General features: G+C 55.0%; 1 protein-coding gene across 6 annotated transcripts in view; it reads left to right on the top strand.

The window, feature by feature from the left end:
* Positions 1 to 22544, top strand: part of CTPS1 (CTP synthase 1) — a 31398-nt gene extending 8854 nt beyond the window's left edge. For all 6 annotated transcript variants that reach the window (XM_005656199.4, XM_003128105.5, XM_084965501.1 and 3 more), the window contains 15 exons: positions 509 to 625; positions 3816 to 3899; positions 4344 to 4424; positions 8658 to 8809; positions 10282 to 10414; positions 11874 to 11962; positions 12748 to 12842; positions 13519 to 13581; positions 15898 to 15941; positions 17395 to 17491; positions 18365 to 18420; positions 18521 to 18617; positions 19086 to 19230; positions 20082 to 20173; positions 21701 to 22544. In XM_005656199.4, coding sequence (XP_005656256.1) covers positions 509 to 625; positions 3816 to 3899; positions 4344 to 4424; positions 8658 to 8809; positions 10282 to 10414; positions 11874 to 11962; positions 12748 to 12842; positions 13519 to 13581; positions 15898 to 15941; positions 17395 to 17491; positions 18365 to 18420; positions 18521 to 18617; positions 19086 to 19230; positions 20082 to 20166 — 1338 coding nt within the window. In that variant the 3' untranslated portion in view covers positions 20167 to 20173; positions 21701 to 22544. The remainder of the gene's footprint in view (positions 1 to 508; positions 626 to 3815; positions 3900 to 4343; positions 4425 to 8657; positions 8810 to 10281; positions 10415 to 11873; positions 11963 to 12747; positions 12843 to 13518; positions 13582 to 15897; positions 15942 to 17394; positions 17492 to 18364; positions 18421 to 18520; positions 18618 to 19085; positions 19231 to 20081; positions 20174 to 21700) is intronic.
* Positions 22545 to 23646: the final 1102 nt, after the last annotated feature.

Raw genomic sequence — 23646 nt, 5'->3', positions numbered from 1 at the left:
GTGTTCCTGCGAAAGCAGGAGACCGAGACGTCCCAGCAGTTTTGTTTTGTTTTTTTTTTTATAATGATCATAACAATCTGATTTCACAGGATTTCCATCCCCCAGCAGTTTGTTTGTAGCTGCTTTTTAACGCAGAAGCTATGGCCAAGGAGATAAGATTTTGGTTTCTTTGCTTTAAGACTGACTCTTTGTACAAGTAAAACTCCTAGTGTGTCTTTCATCTGACCTTTTTCCTCAAATGATGGGGAAAGAGGAGCGGGGAGCCTATCAGAAGTCAGCTTTTAGCGCACAAAGACGCGTCTCATTCCTGTTAGTGGACGTTTTATGAGCCCGGGGAGTTTGCCTGACCCTGTTTCTGTCGACAGAGTGGCGCTGCTAGAAAACTAAACCGCAGGAGGACAAGCTTGTTGCCTAACTTCTTTTTTTAAAAAGAATTTTTATTAGCGTTGATGCACGATGGTCTGTCCGTTGCTGCTGTGCGAGTCCTAAACTGCCTTTGTTCGCCCAGCTTGGCGGGACGGTGGGAGACATAGAGAGCATGCCCTTCATCGAGGCATTCCGCCAGTTCCAGTTCAAGGTCAAAAGAGAGAACTTCTGTAACATTCACGTCAGCCTGGTTCCTCAGGTGAGGCATCGAGAGCTTTCCTTGGGACGGTGGAGAGGAGGGAGGAAGGGGTGCTTGCCTCCTCAGCTGTTTCAGGTGTTTGAGGTGCAGGAAGCAGGGGGAAAAAAGCCTTCTTTGAGGAGTTCCCGTCGTGGCGCAGTGGTTGACAAATCCGACTAGGAACCATGAGGTTGCAGGTTCGATCCCTGGCCTTGCTCAGTGGGTTAAGGATCCGGCATTGCCGTGAGCTGTGGTGTAGGTCGCAGACACGGCTCGGATCTGGAGTTGCTGTGGCTGTGGTGTAGGCCGGTGGCTACAGCTGCGAATGGACCCCCAGCCTGGGAAGCTCCGTGTGCCGCGGGAGCGGCCCAAGAAATGACAAAAAAGATTAAAAAAAACCCACCTTCTTTGAAAAGAGCAAATGGAAGCCATTTGGAAGATTAACCAGAGAACTCGCAGTTGGCCTGCACGTATCCATGTATCTTTACTACGTGGTGAAACCCCACTACACCTGGAGTCAAGGGGGTTTTTTGGTTTTGGTTTTGGTTTTTCCTTATTAGGGCCACACTTGCAGCCATATGGAGGTTCCCAGGCTAGGGGTCGAATCAGAGCTGCAGCTGCCGGCCTGCACCACAGCCGCAGCAACCCTGGATCTGAGCTCCATCTGTGACCTACAGCACCGCTTGTGGCAATGCCAGATCCTTTAACCCACGGAGCGAAGCCAGTGATCAAACCCACATCTTCATGGATACTAGTTGGGTTCTTAACCTGTGGAGCCACAACAGAAACTCCCAGGATTTTTTTTTTAAGACAGAACTCACAGAGATAAATACTCGGAGGAGTCAGTAGTAACAGATTAGGAAAGCAGAAAGCGGATGGCCCTGTTGACCTGGGAGGGCTGGATCCTAACCTCGCAGTGGGCATGCAGAGCGGCAGCCCTGGTCACCCCGCAGAGGTCGGGCAAGGGCTGCGGGCGGGGCTCCTCATCGTGGCTGTCGCGCAGGTGCATAGATGGGCGTCCCCATTGCCAACACGCACAGTTGGGCATCAGCCCCCCCCCCCCCCTGCCCTCCACCTTGGCAGGACACTGTAGGCTTTTTCTGGATGAGCAGACACCAGGGACCATGTAATTTTATGTTGTGGAGACACCCTACCTTCTTCAGCTACCTGATTCGCAGAATTATCACCACAGGCGTGGACCTTGTACCTAGGAGACTGGAAGCCACTTCCTGGGGTATAAAACTAGCCCGGGAAAAACGCACTTCCTCAGAGGCTCCCGGGGAAACAGGCCAGCCAGTTATTCCCCACAGGGAAACTCTGGTGGACAAGCCCCCCCGCCCCTGCTCACAGACCCTCAGCTAGTGTTACAGTGAGCTGGCGGCCAGGGGTCACCAGACCTTTGGAAAAAGCATCTAACGTGCAGGAGCCCAAGCAACAGGAAAAAAGGAATTTAGAGGAAACGGGCTCTGCAGGGAGTAGGACAAGGAAACTTCAAAAAAGAAGACAAAGCAGCATGTCGTTAACGTCTTCAGAAAGCAGAGGAGGTGAACTGCATCTGTTAACAGGCGCTGGACACCCTAAAAAGAGACCATTCAGAGAACAGAGAAGAAGTCCTGGAAATTGAAAATTGGACGCAGGAATGAAAAATTTAAGAGAAAGAAGGTTCAGCAAAAATTTAAGAGAAAGAGGAAGTAGAGCAGGAAGAGAGAGAACACAGGAGAGAAAAGAGAAGAGAATTAGCGGCTGATCTAGGAATTCTGACATCCAAATAATGGGGTTTTTTAAAAATAATAGAAATGCAGAGGCCAATGGAATCTGAACCAGGGGTCAGTAGACAGGTCAAGTCAGCCTACCCTCTGGTTTTGAAAATAAAACTGGAAATACAGCTATGCCCAACATGAGTTGAGTCGTCGTGACAGACTGTGTGACCCATAAACCCTAAAATATTTATTGTCTGACCCTTTATAGAAAAAGCCTTCTGATTCCGCATCCAAATAATTCAAGGAAATTTGCAGATAGGGGTTGCTGGATTGAAGTGGCCCCCTGAATGCCCAGCCAGTCGAATGAAAAATGACCCCCACCAAGGCACATCATTGTGAAATTTGGGGATAATGGGGCAGAAGTTCTAAAAGACGCTAAAGAGAAAAATCAAGAAATCAGTATGTCAGTAGACTTCTCAGCAGCAGGGCTGGAAACTCAAACCTAGTGAAGCTGTTTGCTCAAACGTCCTCAGGGAAAATGATTTCTTAGAATTCTCTGCCTTACGAATGTATCTGTTAAATATTAGAGGAAAACAGTGATAATATCGTACATAGGAAACTCAGCACATCAACAAAGGAAAACCAAAAAACCAACCAAAGCAAGCAAATGATTAGGCCAGAAAGGAAGAGCTGTGGCACCTGGTTTCATGTGCCTGGTACCCAAATGCTCGAAAGTCCACATGCACTGAGGAGGGGTCGTGAGATGGGGCCGAAGACCCAGGGCAGGTGCGTGGAATGGGGGTGGGGGAATGAACAGAGGGGGCTCCTCATCCTACGGGAAGTAAGTAGAAAATGCCTCAAACCAAATGTCAAGAAGTAGCAGTAGGAGTTCCCACTGTGGCACAGTGGGTTAAGACTCTGATTGCAGCGGCTCACTCAGGTCACTGCAGAGGCTCGGGTTGGATCCCCAGCCCAGCTCAATGGGCTTCCGTTGCCACAGCTGAGGCGTAGGTTGCAGCTGCAGCTCAGATTCCATCCCTGGCCGGGGAACTTCCCGATGCCGCGCGTGTGGCCATAGAGAAAAAGATTAAAATAAAGCGTCTCGGAGGGTCACGTAACGTTGGAGAAAGGAAGGACCTCGTGTGTAGTGCAGGGCACTGTGCTCAGTATCTTGTCATGGTCTGCAGCGGAAAAGGAGTCACACGTTATATCTGGATCACCCTGCTGTGCACTCGCAACTAACGCAGCATTGCAGATCTGTTAGCCTTCAGTGAAAAAAGAGTGGGAGAGGGGTGGGGTAGATAAGGACCTGTACCGCTGCTTTTCGGACAAACCTTACAGGACTCTGAAATAGGCGCCTGTGTAACTGACACAAAGGAGAACTGAATTAGCTAAACGGTCAGATGATCTGTCTCCCTGTTAAACGAGGTTTGGGGAAAAGTCACACGGGAAAAGTTCTTACCGTGGAGAAATTAACGTTTTGTTCTGTTTTGTTTCCTGCTGTGAAATAGCCAAGTTCCACAGGGGAGCAGAAGACGAAGCCCACCCAGAACAGTGTTCGGGAACTCAGAGGGCTTGGGCTGTCCCCGGATCTGGTGAGGTTTCCTGGTTACCTGGTTTCAGCCTGATCTTGTCTGTCTGATTAAGATCTCGCCTCCGCGGCAGCTCAAACCTTTGTTTTCTTGGCCTGAAGTTAGTTAGCGAGGGCCGGAGAAATGGGGTTGGTGCTTTGCCCGGGGCTGTGGCTTCCAGAGGCCTCGCTACCACGCCTGCTGGCCCGGGGTCCCGTCCTTAGCCCGTCCCGCGTCCTCCCACCCAAGACCCTCGATAGAGGAAAACCCCAGTCGGCTCGTTTACCTGTCTGTCCCTCGCTTGCTTCTCGTGTTCCCCGGTGTCACTGTTGAAAGCAGGCAGCCTCTTTTACTGCTGCTCTGCCGGGAGTCACTGTCTGCATCCAGCTTGGCGAGGTGGGGCCTCCTCGCGTGTCCCTCGGGAGGGAAGCCTGGGTTGGCAACCCCTCTCTCCACCCGCACGTCCAGGTTGTGTGCCGGTGCTCAAACCCTCTGGACACGTCAGTGAAAGAGAAAATCTCCATGTTCTGCCACGTCGAACCCGAGCAGGTGAGTACAAGTTCCGTGGCCGCAGAGGTGGCTCTCCTCCTCCCGCTCCAGGCGTCTCGAGCAGTTGCCCGAGGCTCGCTGTTCCCCCTAAGGTGCCACAGCGGACCGCCGGCTCCCGGGCGCCCCGGCCTCACGTCCGTGGTGCCCCGAACATCGTCTGCCTCCCCGCCCCTCCTGCCCGTCCTGTGCCCGCGCCTGGTGCTCGTTGCTCCAGCCACGCTGCCCTCGGCTCTCCCCCTCCCTTTCCATTTCTGGCGCCTGCTGTCTACCGGTTTTTTACTGATACTTGAGCCGGTGGACGAAGGTTACCTGTGATAAAGGCAATTCGGAATTCTGGAGCCTGTGGTAGGCCCGAGTGTGGTAGGTGGTGCAGAAATCACAGTACTGATTTTTGGTAGAATTCCGAAGTGTAGTTGACTTAGGACGTTTAGTTGCAGGCTACAGCCGAGTGGGCCGGTCCACAGCTGCACGTGCCCACCTTTCCTCCCTTTGAGGTTGTCAGACTATCGAGCAGGCTTCCTTCGGCCACTCAGTGGTCCCTGCTCGCTTCCTATCTTATGTGCCGTCGTGCGTGCGTGCGTGCGTGCGTGCGTGTGTGTGTGTGTGATTCCCATCCTCCTAATTACATTCTCTTTAATGTATGTAACACACACACAGAATCCATAAGAAGATACTCTATAAAATTCATGGCGGTGGAGATTTGGGAAAAGATCTAAAAATGCTTGCTTTTAGGGTGGAGGTAATGGGAAAAGGTCGAGAAACGGCTTTTTCATCGCACCTGCTTCTTTGTGGTGTGGCGGTTCTAACGGTGACACGCAGGGGTTAGGTTTGGCGGAAGGAGAGCGGATGGAGAGTGGCCCTCAGGGAATTGAGGGTTAGGTTACGAAGGGCTTGTTCTTTTTTTCTTTTTGTCTTTTTAGGGCCACACCCGCAGCATATGGAGGTTCCCAGGCCAGGGGTCTAATTGGAGCTGTAGCCGCCAGCCTGCACCACAGCCACAGCACGTCGGGATCCGAGCCGCGCCTGCCACCTACACCACAGCTCAGTGCAACGCCAGATCCAGATCCTTCACCCGCGGAGCGAGGCCGGGGATCGAACCCACATCCTCATGGATACTAGTTGGGTTTGTTAACTGCTGAGCCACAACGGGAACTCCTGAATCTACGACTGCGTTCTTTGAGGCTCAGGAGACTGGGCGGGAGAGCCCAGCTGGCTGAGAGAGGAGAGAACGAAGCAGCAGGGTTTCATAAGAGAAATTCATTTACCAGACTTCCAGGAGTATGGAAGTGAAAATTAAAAAAATTAAAATCGGAAGTTCTATCTTGACTCAGCATTAACAGACTGGACTAGGATCTTGAGGACATGGGTTTGATCCCTGGCCTTGCTCAGTGGGTTGAGGATCCAGCGTTGCCATGAGCTGTGGTGTAGGTCGCAGACGTGGCTCGGATCCTGGTGCTGCTGCAGCTGTGGTGTAGGCCGGCAGCTGCAGCTCTGATTCGACCTCCAGCCTGGGAACCTCCAGGTGCAGCCAAAAAAGACAAAATAAAATAAGGTGAAATCATTGCCCTGGCTTCCAGTGCACAGAGCCAGAGGAAAACCTTGACCATCAGAGGCTGTCCTCTCCATCCCCATGGCGGCTCAAGCTCCAGGGCGTGAGGGTAGCCACCTGAGGCCTGAGATCAGTGCTCCTGGGTGTGACACCCAGGCCAGCAGCTCCGTCGGAGGGATTCTGCTTCATACTAAGCATGTGAAACATCCGAAAACTTTCATTGTTAATGAGCAGCCTTTTTTCATGCCCTTATCTTCGATATTTCTGTCCCAGCAAGTGAAAGGAAAAAGCAATTCAATTCGGGAATAGAATAGGTTGTCACTAAAATTAGTCACTATGAAAAAATGTGACAAGTGCTTTTATATTTAAATTAGAACTTCCCATCTTTTGCCTATGTTTTAATTGGGTCGCTTATTGAGTTATGAGATTTCTTTCTATACTCTGAGTCCACATCCTTTGTCAGGTATATGATTTGCATATTTTTTCCTCCCAGTCTGTGGTTTGTCTTTTCTCTCGTTTTTTTGTTTTTTGCTTTTTGGGTTTTATTTTGTCTTTTTAGGGCCACACCTGCTGCATATGGAGGTTCCCAGGCTAAGGGTCAAATTGGAGCTGTAGTTGCTGGCCTACACCATAGCCACGCTGGATTCTTAACCCACTGAGCAAGGCTGGGGATTGAACCTGTGTCCTCCTGGATACTAGTCAGGTTCGTTAACCACTGAGCCGTGACGGGACCTCCTTATTTATTTATCTATTTATTTATTTCTTCCTGGCTACATCCACGCCATGTGGAAGTTCCTAGGCCAGGGATTGAACCTGCGCCACAGCAGCGACCGGAACCATTGCAGTGACAGTGCTGGATAGTTAAGCCACTGTGCCACAAGGGAACTCCCATTCTCTGACTTTTCTTTATGGTGTCTTTGGAAGCATGAAAGCTTTTACGTTTTGATGAACTCCAGTTTATCCATGTTTTTCTTTATAGACAGTGCTTTTGGTATCAGATCTAAGAACGCTACTTACCCAAAGACAGGAAGATTTTCTGTGTTTTCTAAAAGTTGTACAATTTTAGGTCTTACCGTGTAAGTTTAGGATTCATTGTGAATTGACTGTTATGGATATAGTAACTTTTCAATAAAAATTTAAAATTCATCTTTTTGTACGTAGATACCTAGCTGTTCCAGCTTCATTTGTGGAGACAATTCTTTCAATAATATTCTGCAGTGTTCTTTGTAAAGGTGCTTTTTAGACTTATTTATTTTTGTAAATTGTCTTTTAAGTTTATTTATGGGTATTAATAGTCCTTGTTGCTAGGCAAATGGCATACTTTTAAGAACTGGTTATTTCCTCTAAGACCCATGTGTAGGAAACTGCTGATTTCTGCCCATTGAGCTCAACCTTAGTAGCCTTAGTAAACTTGTTCTGGTTATTTTCCTGTAAATTCCCTTGGTTTTTATGGATAAGCAATAATATTCTATGTGATTCGTGGCAATTTTTTCTTATCTTCCTACTCATATACCTTTTTTTTTTTTTTTTTTTTTTTTTGGTCTTTTTGCTATTTCTTGGGCCGCTCCCGAGGCATATGGAGGTTCCCAGGCTAGGGGTCGAATCAGAGCTGCAGCCACCAGCCTACGCCAGAGCCACAGCAACGCAGGATCCGAGCCGCGTCTGCAACCTACACCACAGCTCGAGGCAACGCCGGATCCTTAACCCACTGAGCAAGGGCAGGGACCGAACCCGCAACCTCGTGGTTCCTAGTGGGATTCGTTAACCACTGCGCCACGACGGGAACTCCCTATACCTTTTTCTTATCTGATTATAATGGCTAATGTCTCTAGTACATTACTGGGTAGAAGTAGTGATAGTGCCCACTTTTGCCTTATTCCAGGCTTTAAATTTTAAGCATTAATATCAGTGTCAAACCAAATGATGTTTATGTGAGTTTCTTATATTTTCACATGTTCCCTGATATTCCTAATTTATCAGGATTGTTTATTATGAATTAATTTTGAATTTTTATTAAATCTCCATTCACGGAGGTAATTTTTTTTCCTCTAATATATTCATATAGTAAATTCTACTGTTAAGTGGTGTGGTGCAGCATGGGCTTTTGAATTTCTTTTGTTTTGTATTTTTTTTAGGGCTGCACCCGAGGCATATGGAGGCCCGAGGGGTCAAATCAGAGCTGTAGCCACTGGCCTACGCCACAGCCACAGCCACAGCCACAGCAATGCGGGATCCTTAACCCACCGAGCAAGGCCAGAAATTGAACCCGTGTCCTCATGGAGGTTAGTCCTATTCATTAACCACTGCGCCGCAACCGGAACTTCTGGGCTTTTGAGTTTTTAAAAGCTCTCCCAGGTGATTCTAATGGCAACTAATTTTGAGACCATTGTTCTTAGAGCAGTTCCTCCTTAGACACGATTTTTTTTTTTTTTTTTTTTGACTAATTTGTGGTTTGGTTTATGGATTTTTTTAAAGGATTTTTGCGTCTGTGTTCGCAAGGGATGAGCTGCTGTCTGTTGTGTTATTTTTAAGTCCTTTCGGCAATTTACATTTTTTAGAAAGATGCCCTCTTCTCTGTTTTCAAATCCAGGACAGTTATCTCCCCAGGGTCACGTCGTCGGAGGCCGTCAGTGCAGTTAGGTCTGTGCGTTTTGATTCACCAACTCCGGCTCGTTTTTGAACAGGTGATCTGCGTCCACGATGTCTCGTCCATCTACCGAGTCCCCTTGTTGCTGGAGGAGCAGGGGGTCGTGGAGTACTTTCTCCGGAGACTTGACCTTCCTATCGAGAGGCAGCCCCGAAAAATGCTGATGAAGTGGAAGGAGATGGCCGACAGGTTGGCTTCCTAATAAGGAGCTGGGGCTTCGAGCCGCATCTCTCTCTTTTGGTTGGCGGCTCCGGGAACTCAGCTCCTTGTAACTTGTGCTGTCAACTCACATTAGAAAAGGAGATGGGAGCTCCCGCTATGGCTCAGCAGGTTACAAACCTGGCTGTATCCATGAGGATGCGGGTTCGATCCCTGGCCTCGATCAGTGGGTTAAGGATCTCGTGTTGCCACAGGTTGCCCTGTGGGTCGCAGACACAGCTCGGATCCAGTGTTGCTGTGGCTCTGGTGTAGGCCGGCAGCTGCAGCTCCGATTTGACGCCGAGCCTGGGCACCTCCACGTGCCGCAGGTGCGGCCCTAAGAAGGAAAAAAAAGACAGAAAAGGCGGCAAGGATCTTAGCTGCATTGTGGCCGAGCTGGTCCAGGTTAGGTCTCCAGGCGTTCGGATTGCACGGCTCTCACCCTTGTCTCCCACCGGGAAATCAGCACAAACAGGCCTCCTTGCGGCAGCGGGCTAGCACGTGTGCCCGAGCCCACACGGACAGCTGATGTGGCGGGAGCAGCCCTGGGCGCTCCCGAGTGGCAGCTTGTTTGGGAACCTGCTGCCCCCCCAACACCGCAGACAGATCAGTGAGGACGTCTGGTCTGGCCGTACTGCTGCCGCCTACACTGTCAGTTTGAGACTGGTCCCCACTCTGCTCGCCTCCTCGCTCTGGGGTGCTTGCACCCTGCACCTCTGGGCCCGGGCGTGCAGCACTGTAGCTGCACAGTCAGCAGCACGAGCCTAGGAAGTTCCCGGGGAGGGACCCGTCACGCCATTGGCCAGTGATGGCATTTCCGTGTGGACACTTCCCCTCAGTCCTTGTCCGTCCGTGTGTGTATCGTTATGCGACTACAAAAATGGTACCTAGTTTTCTTTTCTTTTGGGGGGGTCGTACCCACTGTATGGGCAAGTTCCTGGGCCAGGGATCAAACCTGAGCCACAGCAGTGACAACACTGCATCCTTAACGGCTAGGCCACCAGGGACGTCCCATGGCACACAGCTTTATGCTCTGTTTTTCGTAAACTACTGTACTGTAAGCCTTTAATTAGTCAAGAGGGCTGATTGTCCTTTAATTTTAGATTCTTAGTGACTATGGGCTGTCGGGTGGATGTCCCACAATTTATTCGACTGTTCCCTTCGTGACATTAACTCTTGGGAGTCATCTGTGCCTGTGTTTTTTGCCCTTTGGGATTTTTTTTTTAAACAAATTTTGGATAGATGTGGAAGTCATCTCAGAGTGTATGGGTTCTAAAATCCTACTTTCTTTACAAAACCTGCCATGTTGATGGGAAAATTGCTTCCTATTTCCTGTTTAGCACGTAGGACTCCGAAGGTAGTTGCTGCTATTGTGTTCTCCCCAGATGTGGTTTGCTTCGAGTGATGACCTGGTGGCTCGTACATTCTGAGTCATGCGGTGCTTCTTGACCTTTGTGTGACAGATACGACCGCCTCCTGGAGACCTGCTCTATTGCCCTCGTGGGCAAATACACCAAGTTCTCAGACTCGTATGCCTCTGTCATTAAAGCTCTGGAGCATTCTGCCCTGGCCATCAACCACAAGTTGGAAATCAAGGTGAGGGAGGGCGTGGGCACCATGAAGCCGTCTGCTCTCGGGGATGCTGTGTGCACATCAGCTTTGCACTTTCGGAGCTCAGAATTTTGTAGGAATCAAAGAGATGTGCCCTTAGCCCCTGGCTTGGGAGAACAGGAGAGCGTTTTCAGGAAATCAAGGGTAATAGGAGCAGACTAGAAGCCGAGAGAGCGAATGCTTGGATCTGAGTGTCAGATCCCCGCAGGGTGGGGCCGCCACACCGCCCAACGCCTGTGCCCGCGCCTGGGCGCTTCCTCCAAAACGTGTGTCCAGTCTCCCGCCAGTGCCTGGAGCAGAGGCTGTGCCCGGTGGGGAGCAGGCACTGTTCTGTCAGCGATGAGCCAGGAAGCAGCTGTGCTGTGGGCCTGTCGGGGCACAGCCCCTGCCGCTCCGCTGGAGGCAGCGGGGAGTCCAGGCCCGGGGAGGGGCTCCGGGGCCGGGCGGCCAGGCCTCGGAGGCTGCGTGAGGCCGGGCCGGCTCCTGAGCCTTCTCCAGGCCTCAGGATGTTTGGCGATGGTGCCTTTGTCACGTTGTGATTGTGAGAAGTAGATGAGGCCACGTAAACGAGCTGCGCCCGGCGGAGCAGAGGCAGTGCTTGCTGTGTTGGCGCCTCCTGAAAACCCTCCACTTGCCCCTTGGTACCTTTTTTCCCAGCAGTAGCTCCCGGACGGAGCTTTTCCGGTGGAGGTGAAAACTGGAAGTGGCCTTGGTATTGACCCGGGGCAGAAGTGACGGCCCCCGGCAGCTGCCCTCACCACCGTCCTGCTTTCTGGGGTTTCAGCGTGAAGCTCTCGCTTGCTTTGTGCTGATGAGCGGGTTCCTGGAGGAGGAGCTGTGTTTGAGAGTGGCGGGGTCTCGTGACCCTGCCCCGGCCTGTTTTTCGCTAGTTCTTTCGATCATTCAGTCGCTGTCTCCCTTGGAGGTGGCCTGTGCCTGTCGCATGTTAGACAGTAGAGGCCACGCGGGGGACCAGAGGCTGTGAGGTCCCCCAGGCGTGAGCGGAGCACACGAAGAGGGGGGTGAACCTGCCTCGGCGGACGTGTCAGGAGGGGCCTGGGAGCAGGTTTGGGAAGATGGCTAAGGCGGCAGGGAAGGGCCTTCCTGGCAGAGGTAGCGCGTAGCCACGACTTGAGGTGTGGAGCAGTTGGGAACTCAGTGGAGGGAAAAGTGTGACTTGGGGAGTTCCCAGGTGGCTCAGGGGGTTGAGGATCCAGCGTTGCCATGCGCTGTGGTGCAGGTCGCAGACGCGGCTCGGATCCTCTGTGGCTGTGGCTGTGGTGTAGGCCGGCAGCTGGAGCTCCGATTGGACCCCTGGCCTGGGAACCTTCATGTGCTGCGGGCGCAGCCCTAAATAGATAGAAAGACAAAAAAAAAGAAGACTGTCGGAGGCACGTGCTCAGGAGTCACGAGCCTGCTCCTTTCCTCCCCCGCACGTTCCCAGTACATAGATTCCACGGACTTGGAGCCAAGCACCTTGCAGGAGGAGCCCGTGCGCTACCACGAGGCCTGGCAGAAGCTCTGCAGTGCCCAGTAAGCGGTATTCCCCGCCCCCCTGTGCTTGCCCGGGGCTTGCGGTTTGGGGTTGGAATGGACAAAGCGGTCTTAGGCTGGTGGTGGAGGATCTGCTTGTTTAAATGTCCCCTCATTATTGCAAAGACTCCAGACTGGACGATGGAAGCCTTCGCACAGATGCAGCTTATCAGTGTAGTTCTAAGCGTGGAACGCTGGTTCTAATGTTATTGATGATGTTTACTGGCTGCGTCTCTGGGTGAGGCTTATGCAAAGGTTTTTCATCCAGAATATTGGATGAGTGCCCGTCAGTAGAGTCTCAAATAGTCTGGGGGCAGCTATCATCTATAAGAGTGAAAACCAAAACCCACCCCCGAGAACAATTGAATGTTCTGGAGCCACACAGCTGTGGTCGGAGCTGATCCGAAAAGGCCTCCTTCCTACTCGAGGGGGCACTTCAAGCAAGAGGTAAAAAAACTGCAAATTTTGGCAAGAATCTGCTCCTGGAACAAGTATTGTGCCGTCACGGTATTACAATTCGGTCATATTTTATTTTTTTTTTTAATTTTTTTACTGGTTATAAGCACTTGCTGATGTCACAGAGAGAAGTGCCTGGCTCTGGGTGCACCTTCCCAGCCCACGGTGTTCCCGTCCAGCTCACTGGCTGTCTTGAGATCTCAGGCCACAGCCCCGGCAGCACAGTGCCCAGGGGATTTCGTGGCACCTGTGTCTTGGAAGTGGCTCCTCGGGTGGTAATTGCGAGCTGGACGGGTGGAAAGCCGGTCTTTGTGTGCTTCCTTGCACAGTGGCGTGCTGGTCCCAGGGGGATTTGGCGTTCGAGGGACGGAAGGAAAAATCCAAGCGATCGCCTGGGCGCGGAAACAGAAGAAGCCTTTTTTGGGTAAGGGTTAGCAAAGACGAGAAGGTGCCCCACGGGAGCCCCTAAACGCAGCGGAGTTTCCCCAGACCAAACGTCGCCGCCGTCTTCCCAGACGGCAACTCCAGTCGATGCCTTCGTGGCTCAGTTTTCCCGGAATTCAGACTCATCTCTAAAATGAGAAGTTGAAGCTGACTGAGCTCCATGTTGTTGTCGTGGGACTTGGAGGGAATGAACGGCAGTTAGGAAATCTCGTCCATTTACCGGACCCAGCTGTTTGGCAGGACATGTGAGACTGGGTTTTACATCCTTGTCTGGAACGCCAGCTGTCTAATTGGGCAAAGTGATTTTGGATGCTTCCTGGGGCTATAAATTTTAGTAATATTCAGCTTGATCAGTTGTAAACGGGAACTTAATGAGAGAGGATGAGAAAACTGGAATTCGAAAGTACTGAATAGATTATTATTTTCTGAAATCACGTGATTTCTAAGTCCCGGAATCTTCATACATACTTAACCCCGTTTTTGAGATCTGGCACAGGTAGAACACAGCGGGGGGGTGGCATGTTTATGGCAGGAAATGATGAGCATTTGTGTTGGAATTCTGTGAGCAAACGGGACCCGGAGCCCAGGGCAGGTGCGTGGGACATGCGGGAGCGGCCTTTTCAATGGACTCTGATTTGTTCCCCCTTATCCGCAAGGTGTGTGCCTGGGGATGCAGTTGGCAGTGGTTGAGTTTTCAAGAAACGTCCTGGGCTGGCAAGGTGAGTGTCTGCGGAAAAGCGTGCTAAGTTCTCACCCGGTGTTCCTAGAGGGCGTGAAGCTTGGTGCCCGGTGGGCGATGGGGAGCCGAGGGGGACAAGCCTGGTTTCTCAGTCCTTCCCGGGCTCAGCCAGAGGGAGCTGCTGCATCCACGGCGGGAGCCACCAACCTCGGGTCAGAGGGCTGGCTGAGGCCACGCCCTGGCTTTCTGCCACCTGTTCCTCCTGCTCTGGAGATGCCCACATGCCCGTCCCCGTGGCCACCGTGCCACCGTCCCTGAGCTGGATCCTGGCAAGAAAACTCACTGACTGGAGCGAGCTGTGCGGTTCTTCGGAACCCGGGCTCTGGAGCTGGCCTCGCATGTGGCTTTATGACTTATGGGTGATTTTAGGCAAATGACTCAGCCTTTCCAAACCTCTGTTTTCTTCTGTGAGATGCGGGTCAGAGTGTTACCTGCGTCACACGGTTGTGAGAATTGAGTGAAATACTGCGTGTAAGTTATCCCCTTGCGATGCCTGGCAGTTAGGAAATACTCCCCGCTACTGGCTCTGTGCCTCCGTGACTACTATGCCGTGTCCAGGCCACCGAGAACTTGGAGGCTTCCGCTGCTGGGGTCCTGCAGGTCGAGCGGACGCCCGTGTGGACGGTCTGGACTCACCCTCCCCGCATCCAGCTCTGCCCGTGGGGCAGCGGCACAGCCTCGTCGTCACTGATGCAGCCGAGCGTCCTCACTGTGTGGGGACCCCTGGGCTCCTGAAACGACCAGCCTGCCATGCAGGCTCTTAGCAAGCTTGCCGGTGTCCTATGGCTGAGCCCAGCCACGGGGGGAGGCAACCACGTGGTGTGGATTCTGGGGTGCCGTGAGCTCCTCAGGGCCACCGAGAACCCATATAAGTTCTACGAAAAATCAGCAAAGCAACCTAAGGAGTACAAAAACAGCCTGGCTTTGCCAAGTACAAGCGATTCCCCGAGGCCAGCTCACCGTGAGGGTGGGTTCACGTCGGGTTTTTATCACCGGACCCTAAGCGGGTGGTGGCTCAGTTCCACAGGCAGCAGACCTGGCGCTGGCGTCGGAGCTCTTGGTGGGCGCTGTCCTTCCACCCACCGTCCTGGAGGCAGCCCCAGACCCTTCAAAGCCATGACCTCCTGCCACCCACTCAGGTCCCCAGGTGGGCGAGTGACCCAGGATGAGCTTACCTGCCCCCAAGACCTGGCCGCATGTGAACTTGCATGTCACATGGAAAGAGCAGCCAGACACCTTTTTGTCCTCTGGTTTCACGGATGGTTGGATGGTAAATTCTGGAAAAGAAAGGACTTGGGTTTTGAAGTCAGCTCTGTTCCGACTTAGCTCTTGAGTGAGGCAGTGCAGCGTGCAGGATGGTGAAGGTGAAAGAAACGGGAGAGAAACAGTATTTGCTGGAGTTCCCGTCGTGGCTCAGTGGTTAACGAATCTGACTAGGAACCATAAGGTTGCGGGTTCAATCCCTGGCCTCGCTCAGTGGGTTAAGGATCCGGCGTTGCCGTGAGCTGCAGCATAGGTCCCAGACAAGGCTCAGGTCTGGTGTTGCTTGGCTCTGGCATAGGCTGGCAGCTGCAGTTCTGATTTTGACCCCTAGCCTGGGAACTTCCATGTGCTGTGGGTGCGGCCCTAAAAAGAAAAAAAAGAAACGGCGTCAGTATTTGCCTACTGTGGGGAGATAAAGTCTGGAACAGAAAGTGAAAAAATTGAGGCAACAGTACAAGAACTGTCAATAGAATGTACTAGCTAACTAAGGATTATCAGGTTATGCCATTGGGTTTTTGTTGTTTTTTGGGGTTTTTTGGTTTGTTTTTTGTTTTTGTCTTTTGAGGGCCAAACTCATGGCATAGGGAGGTTCCCAGGCTAGGGGTCGAATCAGAAATACAGCTGCCGGCCTACACCACAGCCACAGCAATGCAGGATGCAAGCCGAGTCTGCAACCCACACCACAGCTCACGGCAACGCCGGATCCTTAACCCACCGAGCAAGGCCAGGGATTGAACCTATGTCCTCATGGATGCGAGTCGGATTCCTTTCTGCTGAGCCTCGACGGGGCCTCCACTGTTGGTTTGGATTCCCCATCAAGTACATCTTGACTTCCCAGAGTTATGGGTGCAATGGGAAAAGTCACCTGTGTTTGTGTGTTGTGTATTATTTATCTTAAAAACGTTACCCCTGGTTTGGAGTTTACTCACTGAGTAATTTTAGACTGAGGATGGAAATTGTGATTTAGAGCTTATGAGTAAATCTGGAGTTTTGTTTCTGACCATCTTTAAAATGAAACTGTTTGGCTTTTCAGATGCCAACTCCACGGAGTTCGACCCTAACACCAGTCACCCTGTGGTGAGTCTCCAGTGTCTGGGGTGTCGAGGTGGGGGTGCAAGGGGTGTTTATGAAATTGACTGAGGCTTGGAGACGGGAAACGAGACCACTGGGTTGTGCCGAGAACCCTGAGGTCCTGCACTTGCAGCCCCTCCCAAGACGGAGAGCTGCTGTTTCTCTTTTTGTCTTTTTAGGGCCGCACCCGCAGCACATGGAGGTTCCCAGGCTAGCAGTCTACTCGGGGCGGCAACTGCCAGTCTACACCACAGCCACAGCAACACCAGATCCGAGCCGCATCTGCGACCTACACCACAGTTCACGGCAGTGCCGGATCCTTAACCCACTGAGCGAGGCCAGAGATCGAACCCACATCCTCATGGGTACGCGTCGGGTTCGTCGGCACTGAGCCACACCGGGAGCGCCGTGCATGGCACACGGACGAGGCACTGTGCTTGCTGCTTGGTGTGCCTTCATTCTCTCAATGCCCCCGGCCCCGGGGACGGCCCGTCGCTCCTGAAGAACTGGGGGTTTAGCACGGGGCCATGTGACGGCGGCCCGAGCTCTAGGAGGCCGGCTTTCCCCGCGCTGTCTCCCAGCAGAGGACTGCGGCTCTTGGGGCGGAGCGCACCTTTATTCTAATCTTTGAGTCTCCAGCCCACGCGTGCCAGGCCTGACCTGGATCCGAGGACTTGGTGATAAACAGGGTGGGCAAGACCCGCGCCCTCAGGGCACTTAAAACAGCACATGTGTGTCCATTGACCTGAACTTGAACTTGCTGACACTCAGACCTCGGGAGGGGAGAACAAAGGCTGAGGAGCGTGGCACCTCGGGAGGTGGGGGAGCGCAGGGCAGGTCCCTCAGGTCAGGAGGTGCTCAGAGGAGCCGTGGAGCCGGCAGTGGGCTGGGCTGGCACAGCCGGGGGGCTCTGCATCCCACAGACCTTCACTAAGCTTCTAGGACACGAGGGTCCCCTTTCTTTGAGCGGCCGTCAGTCTCGAGGGGCGTCTGATAATGTACCGGTCTGGCCTGTTACTGTGAGCGTCCTTGTTAGACCCCGTGCTTAGGGGCCAAAGTGCCAGGGCAGGAACGGCCGGTCGAGGGAGCAGCTGTGCCTGGTGCTGCGGCTCCCGAGGCCTGGCTGCAGGGCTGAACCCCTGCCCAGCACAGGTTGAGAAATCATCCCTGGGGAGTTCTCTGGCCCAGTGGCTTAAGGATCGGGCGTTGTCCCTGCAGCGGCTCGGGTCGCTGCTGCGGTGTGGCTTTGATCCTAGGCCCAGGAATCTCCCTGTGCCACAGGCACAGCCAGAAAGCAGAAGGACCGCTGGGAGGCGTCTTGCTCTGTAGTGAGCATCGCTTCTAAGGCCAGGCTGCGGTACCTGAGCCCCTTGCAGGCTCCCTCCCCTCGGCGCCGGCGCCGTGTCTCCTTAGCCGGGGCAGCGTGTGGCAGCGAGTGTCCCTCTCCGAACCTCCCCAGGTCATAGACATGCCGGAGCACAACCCTGGCCAGATGGGCGGGACCATGAGGCTGGGCAAGAGGAGGACGCTCTTCCAGACCAAGAACTCCGTCATGAGTAAGAGCTGCCCGGCCCGGCCGCTGGCTGGCACCTGCGCAACCCTCGTCCTGGTGGTGCTGCGGCCGGGCTGGCGTTTCTCTCCTGGTCCTCCTTTTGAAGTTTGTCCCTTCCTGGCCACCCGCCAGGTTGCGCTGTAAAAGCGCGTAGAAAGGGCCGGGGGGGCGGCAGCGGGTGTGGACGGCTCATCAGGTGAGGCGGCTCCGGGGAGTCCACGTCGCCCTTCCCTTTGCTGTCCCGTTGGCGGAACGGGATGACACTGCTGGTGCCGGCGCCATTTGTCCCACCAAAATGGCAGGTTTATTCCATTCGACCCAGATAGATTTCCTTCTAGAAGCACTGACACGTGCTCAGGACGTGGGTACAGTTGCAGGAGGAAATAGGTTGCCCGACTGGCTTTGCTTTTCTTCCCGGGGGGTAAACTGTCTCTGGTGAAGGATGCCAGGGTTGGGAGGGGGCAGAGCTCAGGTCACTTGAGTAGCTGGTCCTCGAGTCCTCCGGCTCTCACGGCCCTACGGCTTGGGGGCCTCGCGGGCTCTGGGAAGCGCCCGCTGGCAAATGCCACGGTGGCTGTGACTTGACCCGTGCTGGTGCCGGTGCAGGCAGAGTGCTGTGTCTCATCAGCGTCAGGGTGGGTGTGAAAGTGAGTTTCTGCTGCAGTTTTTCTTGGCCGCCAAGAGGCAAAGCCCGGGAATTCGTCCTGACCTGTGCTTGCCAGAGCCGGGGGCGGGGGTGGGCAGGGGAGCCGCAGGAACCACCTTCGAAGGGCCTGGCAGTGCAGACGGTGGGAAGCAACCTGGGAGGCAGGAGGTGGCTGTGGACAGGTTCCTTTGGGACGTGGGAGCCGTGACTCTGCGTGGCCTCCTCTGGCAGGGAAGCTCTACGGGGACCCCGACTACCTGGAGGAGAGGCACCGCCACCGGTTCGAGGTGAGCACTGCGGCTTTGGGACCTGCAGCGTTTTCTCTGTTCTGTTCCCTGGAAACACGAAAGGCCGAGCCTGGCAACATTGTTCTTCACGCTTCAACAGGTGAACCCGGTCTTGAAAAAGTGTCTGGAAGAGCAAGGCTTGAAGTTTGTTGGCCAGGACGTCGGAGGAGAGAGGATGGAGATTGTGGAGCTGGAAGGTGGTCACCTGGGCAGCGGCGTCGGCGGGGACCCGGGCTTTCCCGGCACGCGGGGGGAAGCACAGAAACAGGAGTTCTCGCCCTGGACCCACCTGGGCGGCCGCGCCGTCTGGGAGGCCGGTGGTGGGGGCTGGGGGCGGGGGCCTGGCGAGCAGGTTCCGGGGCCCTGGGAGGCGCCTCCCGGCACCGGGGCCCTCCTTGGGCAGCTGGCTCCCCTCTGCCCGCGGGCCCCCGTCCTCCAGAAAGAGCGCTTGGCCGTGCAGGTGGGGGGTGGGAGGTGGGGCAGGCTCCCCGGAGAGGAGGCGCCTTCGCGGGAGGGGACGGTGTGCAGGGCAGCGGGCGGCACGGTTGCCTGGACCCAGGCTCCGCACGAGTCGTTTTCGCGTCGTTCTGGGGTTGGCAGAGGGCGGGGCTTCAGCAGGGGCGTGTCCCTCACCGTGGGGCTGGGCTTGGGCACTGCCGTTTCAGGTCATCCCTTTTTCGTCGGGGTCCAGTACCACCCCGAGTTCCTGTCCAGACCCATCAAGCCTTCGCCGCCGTACTTTGGCCTCCTCCTGGCCTCCGTGGGGCGGCTCCCGCATTACCTCCAGAAAGGCTGCAGGCTCTCGCCCAGGTGGGGTCACGCTCCTCTCGTCGCTCGGGGCGGGGAGGTCACTGACTCCTGACGGGCAGCTGGCATCACGCCACCTCTGATAAGCGAAGCCGCGGGGACGGGCAGCCTCGCGGGGCGCTGCTTCTCGGCCGAGACACCAGCGTCCTCTCCTCCCTGGGTCTCCTCAGGCTGCTGCTGTGCCGCCCCCACCCTCCCGGATCGTGGTGGCCGGGTCCCCACCTCTGCAGCATCTGGTGCCAGGGTCACATCTTGGACCCTGTGGGCCACAGGGAACTGTGGTGGTTTTTGTTTTGGGTTTTTTTTTTTTTGGCTTCTTAGGGCTGCGCCTGCGGCATATGGAGGTTCCCAGGCCAGGGGTCCAGTTGGAGCTGCAGCCACCGGCCGACACCACAGCCGCAGCAACTCGAGATCCGAGCCACGTCTGGGACCCACACCACAGCTCGCAGCAATGAGGGAGGCCAGGGATGGAACCTGTGTCCTCATGGATGCTAGTCAGGTTCGTTTCCACTGAGCCACAGTGGGAACTCCGTTTGTTTTTTTGTTTTGGGAACCGTGTTTTTCACGGGCTATCGGCCACCTGCTGGGTGGATCGCGCCCTGTGCTGCCTTTATCCGGAACCAGTCTGTTACCCTGTCTCAGTGGTTAGGGCATCGTGACCGAAGTCCGAAGCGAATGTACACCTTTCGTGAGGAGAGAAAACCGCCTGCAGCTTTCTGCTGCGTCGCTGCCACCCTAGTGCCGAGGCCCAGCCTCCTGCTGGGCGCCGCCGCGCATCCCCGCTGGCAGGGCGACAGGAGCAGGGGCGGAGCGAGGGCCGGTGCCAGCTGCTGAGTGAACCATCTCTTCTGCAGGGACACCTACAGTGACAGAAGCGGAAGCAGCTCCCCTGACTCCGAAATCACGGAACTGAAGTTCCCATCAATAAATCATGACTGACCGTAAGGTAAGTGCTACTTTTTAAGCTTTAGTTTTATTTTTAGTGGTGCTGACGCTGCCATGGTAAGAATATCGTGAAGGATAGTTTTGAAAGTTGTGTCTGCGGAAGATGGTAAGGGCTAGCGTCCGTGTGGGCATCAGGTGGGTGGGGGCTCCCGGGTACCGCGGACCTGCCCGTCCTGCTTTGGGGACTCCAGCGGGGGGGCAGCAGGCACGGGGCAGCTGTCTCCCTCCCGATGGCGGCATGCAAGTAGCCTGTCTGACCAAAGGCAGGGGAACTGGATTCTTAGGGCCCGGGTGTCTGCCTAGCCGTGAACTTGGAGATCTCGAAGCTGAGGTGACAGCTGTGACCACGCGATGGCATTTCCGTCGACCCCGACCCCTTGCACTTCATGAGGAAGCTCTTTATGTATTTATTTAGTCTTTCTAGGGCCGCACCCACGGCCTTTGGGGGTTCCCAGGCCAGGGGTCAGAACGGCGCTGCAGCTGTCAGCCTACACCACAGCCACAGCCACTCGGGATTCGAGCCTCGCCTGCGACCCACACAGCTCACGGCAACGCTGGATCCTTAACCCACTGAGCGAGGCCAGGGATGGAGCCCGCACCTGACCCTAGTTGGTTCCTTAACCCGCTGAGCCACAGCGGGAGCTCCAGGAAGTGCTTTAACACTGAATCAGAGAACACTGCTCTGCTGATCCCCGCTTTCTCTCTGGAAGCCACTGAAGTCGGAGGAAGGGTCGAACGAACTTGGGATGTTTGTCTTTCCAATGACCTGGCTCCTAAGCTTATAAAGCACAGTGGCTGTGAGCACTGCCGCCCCTGGGGTGACCCTCATTGAGAAAACGGAGCGAACTGTCAGCAGAGAGACCCACTCAGCAGGGGGCGGGGGGTGTCAGCCGGGAATTGGGTCTGAAAGGAGAACCAGGGACGTGTGTGTGTCTGGGGGGTGGGGGTCCCACCGCAGGTGGACACGCGCCTCCCCGAGTCCAGCACACGTCCCCTGCACCTCCAGGGGCCTCTTCCCGCGCAGCTCTGCTTGGATGGGCACACGGCCCTGCCCTTGGCCTTGGCCAACGAGCCGCCTGGCCCGTCCGAGCCTCGGCTGGGTGGACGGGTGTGAGGAGGAGGCCCAGGTCAGGAGGGCTGGTCCCCTGCCCTGCCAGGAAGGCGCTGGCACAGACGTTCATGTTAGTCTCCGCCGGGGCGGTCGCTGAGGGCTGTTGGAGAGGCCGCGTCGCGGCCACAAAGAGCGTTTTAACAGGAAAGGGTGGCTATCTGGTCAGTTGAGTAGAGGTTCCGCCTTCCTAAGTGGAGGAGTCCAACAGCGTGACCCGGGACAGAGGCAGGTCCCAGAGAGCCACCTCCTGAAATGCAGGATTCCACAGGGCTAGAAATTTCGCTTCTCTGCTTCGGATGAGGCTCCTCCTGCTGGCCCTCGATGAAAGCCAGGCCTGGTGGCGGCAGCAGCTGACCGCGAACCCCGACTCTGCTGCTCTAACTCACGTCTGATCACCCCTCTTCTTTTTATAAACAGGGGCGGTTCTTGAAGACGCATTTGGACGTCAGGAGTTTACAGCTTTGATTTTACACTCAGCTTTCGACACTTTCTTTAAATTATGTTTTTATTAAGATTATTTTATTACGGGCAAAGGTATCTGGAAGACTTGGTGACCTGCATGTCCCACCGTGGGTACCGGCTCCCGCGTGGGTGCCGCCCGGGGTTCCACACGGTCCTCTGTGGTCCTCCCGTCGTGGACGCGGTGCAGGTGATGGCCGGGCACTGGGGGAGCCCACGGGTTACCACGCTTCTCGGGCACCTGGCGTCACCGTGGCTTTGAGCGTGTGGCTGCTCCTTTCGCTGACGCCGAGACCACTAGCAATGTGCGCCCTGCAGCCTGAGTGGGCACAGAAGGGAGAGTCCAGCTGGTGCCCGCAACCCTGGTGCTGGAACCCGAGGGCACTGCTTGCCACCAAGGGCAGCAAACCCAGAAACAAAGCGTTGGCCCTGCCCTGCGCTGGGGGGTGGGGGTGGGGCTGGGACCCTCCGTCGGGGACTTGTCCAGAGGGCTGGTGAGTTTGATGTCACGAGGAATGCACACAAGCCTGGCTGTCCTCTGGCCGCGCTGCTCTTCTTGGGCTGGGAAACACTCCTTGCATCAAGGAGTCGCTTCACAAAGAACCAAGAGTCCTTTGGGGAACCTGCCTCTAAAGCCCTGCTCAGATATGCACAGCTTTGCTCAAGGGGTCTTTGTCCTTCCGGATGGTGTTAACTGCGGTTGAAATGCAACAGGAAAAGCTATTTTCTTAACGTGCTGTGCCGACAGGCAAAGCTGGACGTGGTGTACCCTCTAACTTAAAATAAATAACGCCGAGCAGCAGCCTCGCTGTCTGTAATGTGCCTCATGTCCTGGCCAGATGCGAGCCATCCGAGCGCCGTGCCAGGGCTGCCGTGCAGGGGCTGCCGTGCAGGTCCCTGGAGCTGTCAGTGCCAGGCTCTCCCTCTAGCCTGAGGTGGGCGATTTGACAATTTAAAAACTAAGGGGGAAGTTCCTCTTGGGGCTCAGCGGATTAGGAGCCTGACTAGTATCTATGAGGATGCGGGTTCGATCCCTGGCCTCGCCTCGCTCAGTGGGTTAAGGGTCCGGCATTGCCGTGAGCTGTGGTGTGGGTTGCAGACATGGCTCAGATCCCACATGGCTGTGGCTGTGGTGTAGGGCAGGAGCTGCAGCTCTAATTCGACCCCTAGGCTGGGAGCTTCCACATGCAGCAGGTGCGGCCCCAAAGAGCAAAAGAAAAGGAGGGGGGGAGTGGAAGAAAAGTGGGGGGAAAAGGAAGCCTTTCTGATGGGAACCAGAATTTTCCAAAGGCCTTCAAAGAGATTCAAAGGAGCGTGGGTGCAGGTGTGCAGCTCGACCCTGCGAAGGGGGAGCAGCCGTGTTTTTGGCGAAGATGGCTGGTCCCCGCCTGGCGTGGACCAGGAGCAGCAGACTCTGGCCGCTGAGTGCAGGCCGTGGTCCTCCCTGGCTTTTCCTCCAGAGGAAGCGGTGACACCGAGTCCGTGGCACGTTGGTGACCTTGGGACCAGCCACCCTCTGGCTGCTGAGCCCACCTGCTCGTGAGCCGGCTCCTCTGAAGCGTGAGGCCGAGGCTCAGGCTGGGCCGCATGTCTGTGGTCGGCGGTCTTTGCTTGTGGGTGTTTGAGAAACGGGGGCTTCGCAGCAGGTGGCCCAGCTCCTCCGCCACAGAGACCCGGAAAGGAAGCGGCTCCCTTTCGTCCCACTCGCCAGTCTGAGGCCACCGTCCCTGCTGAGGCCCAGAAGCCCGAGTGGGAGCCCCGCCTCCTGACCGGGGGCCACCGGCCACCCGGCAGCCCTTCTCAGGGACCGCGAGCCAGTCTTCATTTACAGAGGTCTGGGCGCTTGTTGGGCGCTTTGATCATGGCTGGCAGTGAATTCCGAGCCCTTCTCCCGTCTGGTGGTT

This window comes from Sus scrofa, chromosome 6 (genome assembly GCF_054392235.1).
Source record: "Sus scrofa isolate SSC_HxYL_T2T_F1_AM1 chromosome 6, Sscrofa_HxYL_maternal_Yorkshire_Landrace_v2.0, whole genome shotgun sequence".
Lineage (NCBI taxonomy): Eukaryota > Metazoa > Chordata > Mammalia > Artiodactyla > Suidae > Sus > Sus scrofa.
Note: the sequence above shows the minus strand (reverse complement) of the source record. Positions and strands in the feature narration are given on the sequence as shown.